Source organism: Urocampus carinirostris, chromosome 10, assembly GCF_059441175.1.
Source record: "Urocampus carinirostris isolate Australia breed hairy pipefish chromosome 10, RoL_Ucar_1.0, whole genome shotgun sequence".
NCBI lineage: Eukaryota > Metazoa > Chordata > Actinopteri > Syngnathiformes > Syngnathidae > Urocampus > Urocampus carinirostris.
The window spans coordinates 6,283,804-6,296,397 of record NC_142358.1 but is presented as its reverse complement, the minus strand read 5'-3'; the positions used below and the strand labels follow the sequence as shown (position 1 = coordinate 6,296,397).

The following is a 12,594-nucleotide window of genomic DNA, read 5'->3' as shown; positions in this document are numbered from 1 at the left end:
CCAGGAAGAAATGAGAGTGGGAAGAAATTGATTGAGTTAGGTGTGGAAAATGAGTTGGTGATTGGAAATACAATGTTTAAAAAGAGGGACGTGAATAAGTATACCTTTGTCGGAGTGGCTAGTGGCAAGATGCTGGACAGAGCACTGATGGATTATGTAATGGTTAAGAAAGGGATGTTAAGTAGATTGTTGGATGTGCATGTTTACAGAGGTGAAATGAGTGGTATGTCTGATCATTTTTATGTGGAAAGAAAACTGAGAATAGATGGATAGTGGAGGGCTAGTTATAAGAGTGTGAGGGAAGAGGTGAAAATGTCAGAGTCGAATAAGGCAGAAAAGGAAAGAGAGTTTAAAGAGAGGATAAGGGAAGAGTAAGAACAGATTAGTAGAATAAAAATGGAGAGTGTGGAAATTGAATGGAAGTGGTTTAAAGAGGCAGTGTTGAGGAGTGCAAAATAAGTGTGTGGAATGAGAAAAGTTGGTCGAGGTATTAGGAAAGGAAGTGAATGGTGGAATGATGAGGTATCAGAGGCTGTGACAGAAAAGAGACATGCCTTTGAGGAGTGGCTGCAAAGTGGCGATGTGTATGGAAGATATAAATTGAAGAAAAGGTTGGTAAAAGCGGCAGTGGAAGCAGCGACAAGGAAAGCAAATGATGAATAGCGTCGAAAGATAGGAGTGAACTTTGAGGAAAGGAGAAAAGTGTTCTGGAAAGAAGTGAAAAGAGTAAGAAACAGTGAGTCTGGAAAGGAAGAGAAAGTGAAAGATAAGGATGGTAGATGGCTGGTTAGCGGTAGTGCAGTCAGGACGAGATGGGCAGAGTATTTTGAGGAGTTGCTAAATGTGGAGGATGGGAGAGAAGTGAGAAACGAGGCGATGGTATGGAGAGAATGCCTGTGTTGGGTGATTTAAATGTAAAGCTTGTGGAAACATGGGAGGTGCAAGAGGCAGTGAAAGAAATGAAAGGGGGGAAGGCACCAGGGTTGGATGGTTGTACTGCTGAATGCCTGAAAAAAGGTGGCACAGCTATGATTGACTGGTTAGTACGCTTGTTGAACGTATGCTTTTTAAGTGGTGTGGTTCCTGATGATTGGTATAGTGCATGTGTGGTGCCATTGTATAAGGGTAAAGGTGATAAGTATGACTGTAGCAATTCGAGAGGTATCAGTTTGTTGTCTGTGTAAGCTGTATGGAAGAGTCTTGATTAAGAGAGTGAGAGACAGAACGAATGAGGTGGTGATGGAGGAGCAAAGTGGTTTCAGGAAAGGAAGGGGATGTGTGCATCAGGTGTTTGCAGTACGACAGGTGTGTGAGAAATATTTTGCAAAAGGTAAGGATGTTTATTTGGCTTTCATGGACTTGTAAAAGGCGTATGACAGAGTTGATAGAGAGGCATTGTGGCAAGTGATGGTGATGTATGGAGTGGGTGGAAAGTTGTTGGAAGCATTGAAGCGTTTCTATATGAACAGCAGAGCATGTGTAATAGTAGGGAGTGAGTTCCCTGTGTTGACCGGTGTGAGACAGAGGTGTGTGATGTCACCATGGCTGTTTAATGTGTACATGGATGGTGTGGTGAGAGAGGTGAATGCAAGAGTATTTGGCAGAGGTGTAGACATGATGGACAATAGTGGAACAGTGTGACAGGTAAGTCAGTTGTTGTTTGCAGATGACACAGTGCTTGTGGCTGATTCTGAGGAAACATTGAGATGGTTGGTAACGGAGTTTGGAAGCGTATGTGATAGGCGTAAGTTATGTGTCAATGTTGGGAAGAGTAAGGTGATTAAGTGTTCACGTGATGGAGTGGGCATGACGTTAGAAATCAGGTTGCATGGACAGGTGCTGGAAGAAGTTGAAAGCTTTAGGAACTTGGGTTGTGATGTGGCTGCAGTTGGTGGAATGGAGTGCGAGGTATTGCACAGAGTTAATCAAGGAAGCAAGGTTTTGGGTGCTCTGAGGAGAGTGATGAACAACAAGAGTATGAGTATGGATGTTAAGAGGGGACTGTATGAGAGTGTGATTGTGCCCACTGTGTTGTATGGTGCAGAGACTTGGAGCCTGAACGCAGATTTAAGAAGGAAATTTAATGTTTTTGAGATGAAGTGTTTGAGGACTATGTTAGGAGTGACAAGATTGGATGGATTGAGAAATGAAATTGTGAGAGACAGAACTGGAGTAGTCGTGGAACTGAGCAAGCGTGTTGATAAGAGAGTACTCGGTTGGTTTGGACACATGGAGAGGATGGATGAGGAGTGAATGTTAAAGAGAATCTACAGAGCAGAAGTCAATGGAAGGAGACCAAGAGGAAGGCCTCAATTGACGTGGATGGATGGTGTTATGAATGCACTGCAGGAAAGAGGTCTAAATATAATGGAAGCTAGAGCTCTTGTTGGTGATAGAAAGGAGTGGAGAGGTGTTGTGAAAGGATAGTGGGATTGTGGACGCGTTCTTAAGGATGGGCTGGGCTGGGCACCCGTATGATGCGGCAGGGGTAAACCAGTGAAAGCTGTCGGGCCCTGCTGTTGAACAGAAGAGTGTGTTGTGTCACCCTGACCCGAGTGACATGGCAGCTTTCTTGTGTCCCGTTTCATCTGGAGGGACGAAAGCATGACCAACTTAGGTGCCGAGGTGCATAACTTGTTTGGGTGTTGGGGGAATTGGGTTGGCCATGGTCCCAAAAATTTTGTGTGTGTTTTTTTTTTGCTATTTTTTTCCCTTTTATTTTCTTTGTTATTGTATGTGTTTGTCTTGCTGTCGGTCACCCCTCTTGAGGGATATGACCAAGGTACATAGACAGATAGCCTCTAGTTTGATGTTTATTTTACAAGTAATCTAATTTGTATTTGTATTTGTGTCATGTTCTGATTCTCTTTTATGATTTTAAAAAATATCATACTGTACTCTTGCGTTGCTTTGGAAAAGGATTGCCGCATTTACACTACAAATACGTCTCTCCACTTACGAAGTTTTCAGGTTACAAAGCTACTCCTAGAACACATTTAATTCGTCAGAGGTACCACTGTACATAAATATTACCATGTGAGTACTGTATGTAAAAATGTAACCAAAATAATCGGAAAAATAAGCTAATAGCTAGGCAAAGTATTTACGGCCCTTCAGCGCTATTAAAATTAACAGTGCCATTTTACTGCACTCTGTAGTCACGATAGCGCCGATGGCAACGTGCAATTACGGCATGCAATCAATAAAAGCCGTGACATCGTTTGTCCCGGATTAATTGTCGGCACGCTCGCAAAAGCACGTACTCGTCGCCTTACATCCAGTATAAAGAGCATTCGACACTAGAAAAATGGGATGGTGAGTACTAAATATGATATATTTAATATATATGCATACAATTACATTCATACATATATATATTTTTGTTTTGATAAATTGCCATATTTTAGGCTTTAAACTAAAATACTCGAAAAAAATTCAGAATCCACAACGTGTTAGAAACAATTGTGAAAAGAAACCCAATACATTCAAAAAGTTTGATTTTGCTTACGGACAAAAAATTGAAAAGGATACATTGCAAAAATATTGGCCACCCCAGAGCATGATGCTGCCACAACCATGTTTGACAGTTGGGATGGGGTTTTCAGGGTAATGCGCATTGTTACTCCTCCGCGAAATGTAATAGTTTTCCTTTAGCCCAAAAAGTTACATTTTGGTCTCATCTGATTAGAGCACCTTGTTCATGTTATCACAGTCTCCCATGTGGCTTCACCGGCCTGTTTATGGTATTCTTTTAGACAGGGCTCTCTTCTTGTCACCCGTCCATATAGGGTAGGTTTATGCAGTGTACAGCTAACTATTGCATTATGCACAGATTTTCCCACCTTAGGGCCCGGTCACACAGCCGTTTGCGTCTGTATCGCGGGTGAAATTTTGCGTTTTTTTCTTGCCCGTGGTTGCCCGCGATGGAAAATGCGCAAAATTGGCCAACCCGCTGTTCATCGGTGGTATGCCCGCAAAACAGACGCCGGCGACTGTTCCGCTTCCTCATCGCGTCATTTTCGCGTCATTTTTTCGTGTGGACGAGCCGGTGTTGTGCCCAAATCCGACTCCTACGCAAATTTCCCGTCCTACCCATGTGTAACCACGCCCTGGCCGCGGCCAGAGCACGTCGTTCCGCGTCATTTCCGTGTCATTACCTCGTGTGCCACCTGCGGTTAACACGTGCTCAAAGTTTTGAGCAGCTCAAAACTTTTTCGCGCGGCCAACCGCGTGTGAATTTCCGACCGCGAGTAAAGCACTGCTGTATCTAGTCTATATGGCGGTCTCAAAGCGTCCAACAGCGCCCAACAGCGTCTGCTTCACGGCCAGAAATTTCTGGCCGTGGTTCAGCCTCGATACGCTCGTGAAAGGCTGTGTAACCGCGCCTTAAAGTATTGAGCATCGTAAAACTTATTCGCGCTGCCAACCGCTCATGAATTTCCGACCGCGTGTTAAGCACTGCTGCATCTCGTCTGTATGGCGATCTCAAAGCGTCCAATAGCGTCCGCCTCACAGGCAGAAATTTCTGGCCGTGATTCAGCCGCAAACGGCTGTGTGACCGGGCCCTTAGCTGTGCATGCCTGCAGGTCATCCAATGTGATATATATTGGTTACTTCTCTGATTATTTTCTCCTTTTTTAAGCCGGAGGTTTAGGGGGAAGGCAAGGTCTTCATATTTCTCGCACACTGCTGCTAACATCTTTTTGTGACCGGCTTCTGCTTTAAGCGTTTCCACAACATTTTCCTGGATCTGCCTAGTGTGATACTTGGTCTTCATAATGTTATCTCTTTTCAAAGACCTCTGACCCCGCCATAGTAAAGGTGCATTTAAACTGAGACATAATGACATGATTTGCCATTGTAAGTCATTTAAGTCGACTTTGGACCATTCAAAATTCATCCAGGAACTTCTGGAGTCAGTGGGCTGGACAGAGCTAAGACACGATCAGGGAAAATCTCTGCACACCCACTTTTCAGCTTTTTGGCTGTAAGTAATATAAAATGTTGAAATTTCATGTCCTCACATGTTGATTCTTAGAGAATATTTAGTTTTTCAGCTTTAAGTTTGAAGCCTGAGGTGTGACAATATGAGGTTATTTTTTAAGTGGGGGAGAAAATAAGTTCACTGGGTACTGCAGATCCTTTTCTATATATGTAGCATCTCACTGAAAATGTGTAAAAGAAAAACAAATCACAGATGTTAACGTACCAGCGCGTCAGCAGAGCCTCTGATTTTCTCAAAGGGTTTGCAGGCACGTCCTTGCTAATGTGTGGGAACGTCCACTTTAGACCTTTTGCGGAAGATTTATATTTTCTGCGAGGCAGGTCTCAGTCCATCTGCATCAGAGACGCCAGGTTGCATGCTGGGAATGACAGCCAGCGTCAAGACACTTTATGGCGTTAACATTTTTTGGACGCTCTCGATGCATGCTTCCGAGTTAAGCTAAATAAAGACTGCAGGTGGATATATTTGCTATGAAAGGGGCTTTTTTGGGTGGTCTGCTTTATAGTTCCAAAAGTTTCCTTTGAAGTTTAGTCCAGGGGTGTCAATCTCATTTTTGTTCAGGGGCCACATAGTAGAAAAAGCACTGTCACGGGGCTAGTAGATTACAGAAAAGAGTAAAAACACACAGAAAGACATATAGAGGTAAGCAAGGATATAATAAAGAGGAATAGAAAGAGAGAGATGGAAAGAAAAAAAGAGACAAATAGAAAATAGAGAAAGAGTGAACAAACAAGAGAAATAACCAACAAAAGAAAGAGAATGAAGTAAAGGGAGAGGAAAAAAAGTGAAATAGAGAAAGAGAAAAAGAACATACAAACTAAAGGAGTAAGAAAGAGAGAACAAACAGACAAATGAAAGTGAGAGAACGAAAGTGAGTGAGAGAAAAAGGGCCTGCAAGGCAAGTGGCTAGCATGAATAGCCACAGAAGTAAACAGAAGGAAAAGTCCCTGGTTATAGTATGTTTTTCAAATTTGCTTAAAAACTTTTTTTGCAGAATTTTCTTTTAAATTTTCTGTTTCGAAATCTTTGAATTAGTTTTAGGCAAGAAACAGTGGGGCGAAAAGTGGCAGATGATGTCCCAATTATATTGTCATCCTGATACAATAAATATATTATGACAAAGAATCCTAAATAATTAAAATGCTATTAATGCTGTTTGAAATTGTGCCGGTTTTGGTAGAGAAAAAAACATGGCCTGAAAAAAACACATACACGAACTGTTTTGACTATTGAACTCATTTAATGCTTAAAACAAATACAAGTTACTTCACTGGGTCATCACAATGTTTAACAAGTGACTTTTTTTGTGTAACACCCTCAGAAATATACATTCACATGGCTGCACAATTTCTCGCTATTTATTGTTTTTTTTTCTTTTTTTTGTTCCCACCGCCATCAAAGTCTTTGAACGCAACATGGACATCAAAAATGTTGACTGGCGCTCCATAGCAAACTGAGAATTTTGGGGAAAGGGGGCAGGGCCAGGGAGGAGGGGCGTGGCTTAAGAGTCTCAGGCTGCAGTCCCTTTTAATTAACACCCTAATGCACATATTCACCCAAACATAGTTCCACCGATACTCTCAATCTTATGTACATTATTTACACAACAACAAATATAAAATAAAGAAGGATGGAATGAAGGTAAGGTTATTATTGTAAAAAAATGTAAAACAATGTAAAAACAAACATTTTAAAAAAGCCGTCAACCAACGTCCTTTTGTGCTTGGACAACATATTTTTTTTTTTTTTTTTTTAAATCTCGAACGTGGTATTTGTGCTTAAACATACGTTTTAAGACTTGATTTTTAAAGGGACAGTGTGTATTATTTGACCACTGACTGTGTTGTGCAGTGCAGGGGTATTCCCATCTTTTGTGAGCTGAGAGCTACTTTTTGTTACTAATTAGGACAAAGGGCACGGTTTGATGTGCATTTCTAAAATAACAACTTCTCGCTTTTGCTACTTTGTTATTACCAGGTACATTATTGTAAGTAGGCGTGAATAGACTCAGTCAACCACTAACACGAATAATTTTACTAGAAAATCACTATGTCTCCACACTGGGGAGCTATTTTAGGAACAGGTTCACGGGCACCTCGGCTGACCTAAGGGGGCACCCTGGTGCCTTGTGGCACCACATTGTAGACCCCTGGTGTAGTTTAATTGTAAATGAGTGTAAAAAGCACAAGAAGGAATACAAACTAGGGAGACTCAAAGTCTCGCCAGGTCTTTTGGTTTTTATTGCAGCACAAGAACAGATATTTATGTGATACTAATGATATGCAAAATACATATGCCTTTCTTGAACTACGAGTATTTTATACATTTATATGTTCCGAGAGTTTTCGCCTATATTTCAAATCAATAGTGTTTTTTTTTATGGTAAATCATACAGACTGTCCCTTTAAGCACTTGAAAACATTTAAGAAAGCGAATTTCACAATTCTAGGCACTGAATGCAACAGAGGGAAACAAAAGTTGATATGAGCAAACAAAGCCAAACGGACAAAAAAACAAAAGAAAAAATGTCTTAAAACTAAAAAAAAAAAAGAATAGAGAGGCTCAAGAGAGAACAAATGGGAGGACATTTAATTTAATATTCCTTAAAAAAATGCAAAAGGTTGTCATTCTCAACTCAAACCTGACTCCAATTGATTGAAAACATTTTGCTAAGATTTTTAAATCTGAAAAATGTTGACAAGCTCAACTTATTTGACAAGAAATAATATAAACAAATCTTTTTTAATGTCCATTTCATAAAATGTAAAAAAAAGAGGGAAAATAGAGAAAAATAAAACAACAATAACATATTTCACCTGACCCAAAGAAAACAAATTGTAAATTCAAGATAAAAAAAATAATGATAAAATAATAAAAACGTTAACATGTTCTGCTCATTTAAAAAAAAAAAATGTGGAAAAAAAAACAATTATTGAAAAAAAAAACTATTACACCCAAAAGAAAATCTCAGCACTGTGTTTTGTGACATTGTAAACGTTGATTTGTTCAACTCCTCTGCAGAAAAAAAAACTTAAATAGAAAAATGGCACCAATTCATTCAAAAAAGTCTTACAAAAATTAAAATAAATAATACCCAAAGCAAAAATCGTGTCATTGGCTTTTTTTTGTTAAATTTTATAAGCGTTGACATGCTGCACTTATATGACCAAAAAAAAAACATAATAATCGGCGCCCATTTATTCAAATAAGTCTTAAAAAATATAAAATGAAAATAATAAAAATCAAACCACACCAACAACAGGTGCCCATTTATTTGAATGTGTAAAAAAATGAATAAAAAATGTCTGCGTTAACATGTTTATCTAAAAACAATTAAAAAAAAAAACTTAAATAAAAATTATTCTCCACTTAGCTTTCTTCCCCATCTGGTTTTATTTCTCTATTTTCTACAAATCTGCTTGTGTGCCCATTCATTTCGGACTGCAAATGACACACACAAACATGCACACAGCACAGGAAATATTTAACTAGACTCCCCTGCTGAATATGGACCAATTTGAATTTTCAAATTTGAATAAAAACTTGGTGCCTGTTAGTCTGCGGGCTGCTAAACTGATTCAGAAAAACTATCAGCGAGTTCTGGATTTCTTTGTAAGATTCTGTTCATTAACATAGTGACGACCAGCGTGAAATATGCGAGGCGCTTCAAAGCAAAGTAGACCTCCGGGATACGTAAACCACGCCTTACTATACGGTGAGGAAAAGACGTTTTTTCAACGCCTGTTTAGAACAGTTTCCCCACTTTACGACAAAAATGATGAATTATTTTGATTACCCAAGAACAATAGAACTCATGTGTACGTAGTTACGTCTCCAAGATGCCTGTCTGCTATTGGTTGCATCACAAAAATGTTGATTTGCCATTGGCTTGAATGACTCCCATAATTATTTTATCTCTTTTCATTCCGTGGATAATCTCTTGCGATTTGTAAAGGTATTTTGTGTACCGTAATTATTCACTAGGAGTCCCAAGGTTGCTGTGATGCTAAAGGAAGAAGCAACAACATAATAACCATGGAAACAACGCTTATGCTTGTTAAGAATACAAAGAAGACACACACGTTGTTACCCTCGCTAAGGAAAACTAATCAAAATATTCAGATTGAGGAGGTGATTATATCAATGCGGCCTTTTAAGGGCATGACAATCCTTAAAAATGGACGTTTTCAGATAAGCTTTCACTTTAATACCCAGTCTCCTCCTTACTCTCTATCTACCCGCCACTTTAATGGACCAGCTCAAGTCATGTCACATCAAAACTAAATTATACTGCTTTTTTTCTTTACATATATATCAATTTAAAATGCTCTTTAGTCCTATGCACGTATATTACACCATACGCTGTACTTACTATACAAAGTTTTGTTACTTATGTTTAATATGAATTTACGCAAAAGTTTTGATCGCCGTACTTGAGGTTTGAGAAATCATTATCCCGTTTTTCTATCACCCGCTATTCGGCAATTTCACTTTGCAATTCCTACTTTTAGAACAGATTCATCCTGAATCCCGGAGCCTACTGTAAAACCCTTTGGCTTATATAATTAACATTGATTGAAAAAAAAAATGGAAATTAAATGTCAGCAGGGTGTCAAATCATCAATTTCTCCTGTGCAACATAAGGCAACTTACAATTTCTTTATTATTCTGAGCTGTGAGTTTTCCGATATACATTAAAAAGACAAAAAAAGACAAACTGGAGAGCAGCAGGCGACATCCTCAAAAACAGCCGCCGTGGTGGTGGTGGGGATTCCCTTTCATAGTTGCAACCTTAATAACGAGCACAAAACTGTCATTGATGACATGTCTCAACTCCATTTAGTGCTCTTAGAAAATATCAGGACATGTTGGATAAGGGGATAAATTGGCAGCTGGGGCAATGGGGGACAGGTTTTTGCCCTTTCACCTGTATAGACCACCCAAAATGCTGTCATTTTGATCGTAATGTAACAAACCATAATGGAACATACGACGTAAAAAAAAAATCCAGTGTCAGACAAATGTGCCCAAAATCCCTCCACCAGCAAGTGGTTTAAGTGACAAGACATTTACAACACGAGGATCAAGAAGATCCAAGACACTGATGAATCAAAAAGTCAAAGTCCACATCCCTCTGGGGTGAGCTGGATAAAACTGCGAGAAATGTCTATTTTGCCTAGCGATGGCCGGTTTCCAGCAGGTTGAGGGGGAAAACGAGTTTGAAGATTATTGTTGGACCGGGTGTAGCCAGTATGGGACTTGGTGTCCGGCGAAAGATCCCTCCACTGCTGATGACTGTGTAGAATTTTAGTCCCCTAGGTCATTGTGATCAGCAACTGGACTTGTCGTGGTTCAGGATCATTTACTCAACAGCTTTACAACTGTTGCGAACTCCCAAAGTCCATCACTGAAACTTTTGTCCTTGCCAAAAACTTTAGAACCGAATAATTTATTTTGGTGAAAAGTAAAAGACGTGGTGTTCCTGTACCAGGCAAAAGAACCCTCCGCCATTGACAATTTTATAGAATCTTAGCCCAACAAGTAATGGTGATTGGCAACAGTCCTATGTCAGTAACAGGACTCTTTGTGGTTCAAGACCTTTCACTGTCACTCGAAATGATTCTCCAGCTCTAGAACTTTTGAGGACTTCCAAAGTATAACACAGGAACTATTGTCCTTGTCAAAAACCTTAGAACCGAAGAATCTCTTTTGACGTAAAGTGAAAGGCGTGGTGTCGGACTTTGTGTCATGCGAAAGAAAACTCAGCCGATTACAAATATGTAGAATCTCAATCCAGCAGGTCATGGTGATCGGCAACAGTCCAACGTCAGGACCTCGACTCTTTGTGGTTCAAGTTCTTTCACCATCCAAAATGATTCTAGAGCTTTAGGACAGTTAAGAACTCCAGTACTGAAAGTATTGTACTCAACAAAAACCTTAGAACTGAAGAAGTGCTTTTGATGGATGGTGAAAGACATAGTGTATCCAGTGTTGGACGACCCTGCAAAAGGTCCCTTCAACAACACCAATGGTCTAGAATTTCAATCTCCTATGTCATGGTAATCGTGAACAGTCAAATGCGAGTAACTGGAAACTCTCCGGTTTAAGACATTTTACCATTATCTAAAAGGATTCTCCAGCTCTACAACTGATGAAGCTAAGTACAACGCTGAAACTTATATGGTTGTCCAAAAAAACATAGAACTGAACAATCATCTTTAACGGAGGGTAAAAGTCATGGTGTATCCAGTGCCGGACTTGGTGTCCAGCGAAATAACCCTACACCTAGGGCTATTGTGTAGAATTTAAATCCCTTCAGTCTTAGTCGGTCTTAGCGCATTCCATTATCAGTAACTGGACTCTCTGTGGTTGAAGACTTTTCACTATGATCCAGAAGGATTCTCCAGTTCTAGAATTGTACGTGTGGACTCCCAACATTGGCAGCAAGTGGACTTCTAGTGGTTTTATCAAAAAATTGTAGTTTTGGACCCTCAAAGTACGGTGGAAACTCAACTTGTAGTGTTTGAAATTATTTCCCTAGAGAATCCAGCTGTACAATTTTAAGTGTGGACTACCAACAGGACTTTTTGTGGTTTAAGACTTTTCACCTTCGTCCAAAAGGATTCTCCAGCTCTAGAATGTATAAGGACTTCCAAAGTATATTACTGAAACTAATGTCGTTGCCAAAAATCTTAGAATAAAGAATGCTTTATAATAAAAGGTGGGTGACCACAAAAACAAGTCATTTTGGGATTGCCACTACAAGACCTGACAAAAAACCCTTTCACCAGCAAGCTTTCTACACGGTAAGACATTTACGATATGATAATCCGAAAGATCAAAAACATCAACGAACCAGTTTTCAACACCTGGAAAAAGTCCGGGTCCTGTTAAATAAAATTGATCTTGGGGGTCCATGAAGGGCCCGAGAAGGGGATGGAGGTTAGTGAAGGAGGTGGGAGGGATTCTAGGGTTTTTGACCAGTTGGATGTAGAGAGGAAAGGGGGGTCGGCCGCCGCCGGGTGGTTTGCCATTCATGTAGGGGGCGCGGGGCTTGCTACACGTACCACTCCTTCTTGGAGATAACGGAGCCGTCGGTTTGGGAGATCATGTCGTCGGCGATCTCGGGTTCGGGGTCGTACTGGAAGGCCAGAGTCCGCTCGTCATAGTTGCGGCCTTCGCCCTCGTCTACTGTGAAGTAGGGCCTTTTCAGGTCCTCTGTTTCCCCATCAAAGTCGCGCTCGCCCCCTGTTTGCGTCGGTTTCTTTTCGTCATCCGAGTCGTCAGGGTACTGCAGGTTTTTGGGCATGGGGGGGTGCGCTGGGAGCCCCCCACCCGCCTTGCTGTATCCATTTCCGAAGACGTGTTTCTTGGTGCTGTAGTCGCCTTTGAAGGTGCGCTGACGGCGGCGTAGGAACACGAAGAGCAGTATGGCGGCAGCCCCCAAAAGGGCCACGCCCCCTACTGCTACCCCGATGGCCACGCCCGCACTGTGCTGCTCCGGCGGGATCTCGTCACCCCCGGGTGGGTTGTTAGGGAATTCTGGGTAGGAAAAGACAAGATGGAAGGGAGTGTATCAGTGCTCTGGT

General features: G+C 40.8%; 1 protein-coding gene across 8 annotated transcripts in view; it reads right to left on the bottom strand.

Moving 5' to 3' along the window:
- Nucleotides 1-12,594, bottom strand: part of nectin1b (nectin cell adhesion molecule 1b) — a 385,519-nt gene that overhangs the window by 224,044 nt on the left and 148,881 nt on the right. Inside the window, exon 7 of one of the 8 annotated variants that reach the window (XM_088345839.1) lies at nt 6,226-12,547. The exons of the other annotated variants lie outside the window; for them this stretch is intronic. Coding sequence (XP_088201965.1) covers nt 12,063-12,547 — 485 coding nt within the window. The 3' untranslated portion in view covers nt 6,226-12,062. Of the gene's footprint in view, nt 1-6,225; nt 12,548-12,594 lie in introns of those variants that run through there. 8 annotated transcript variants of the gene reach the window in all.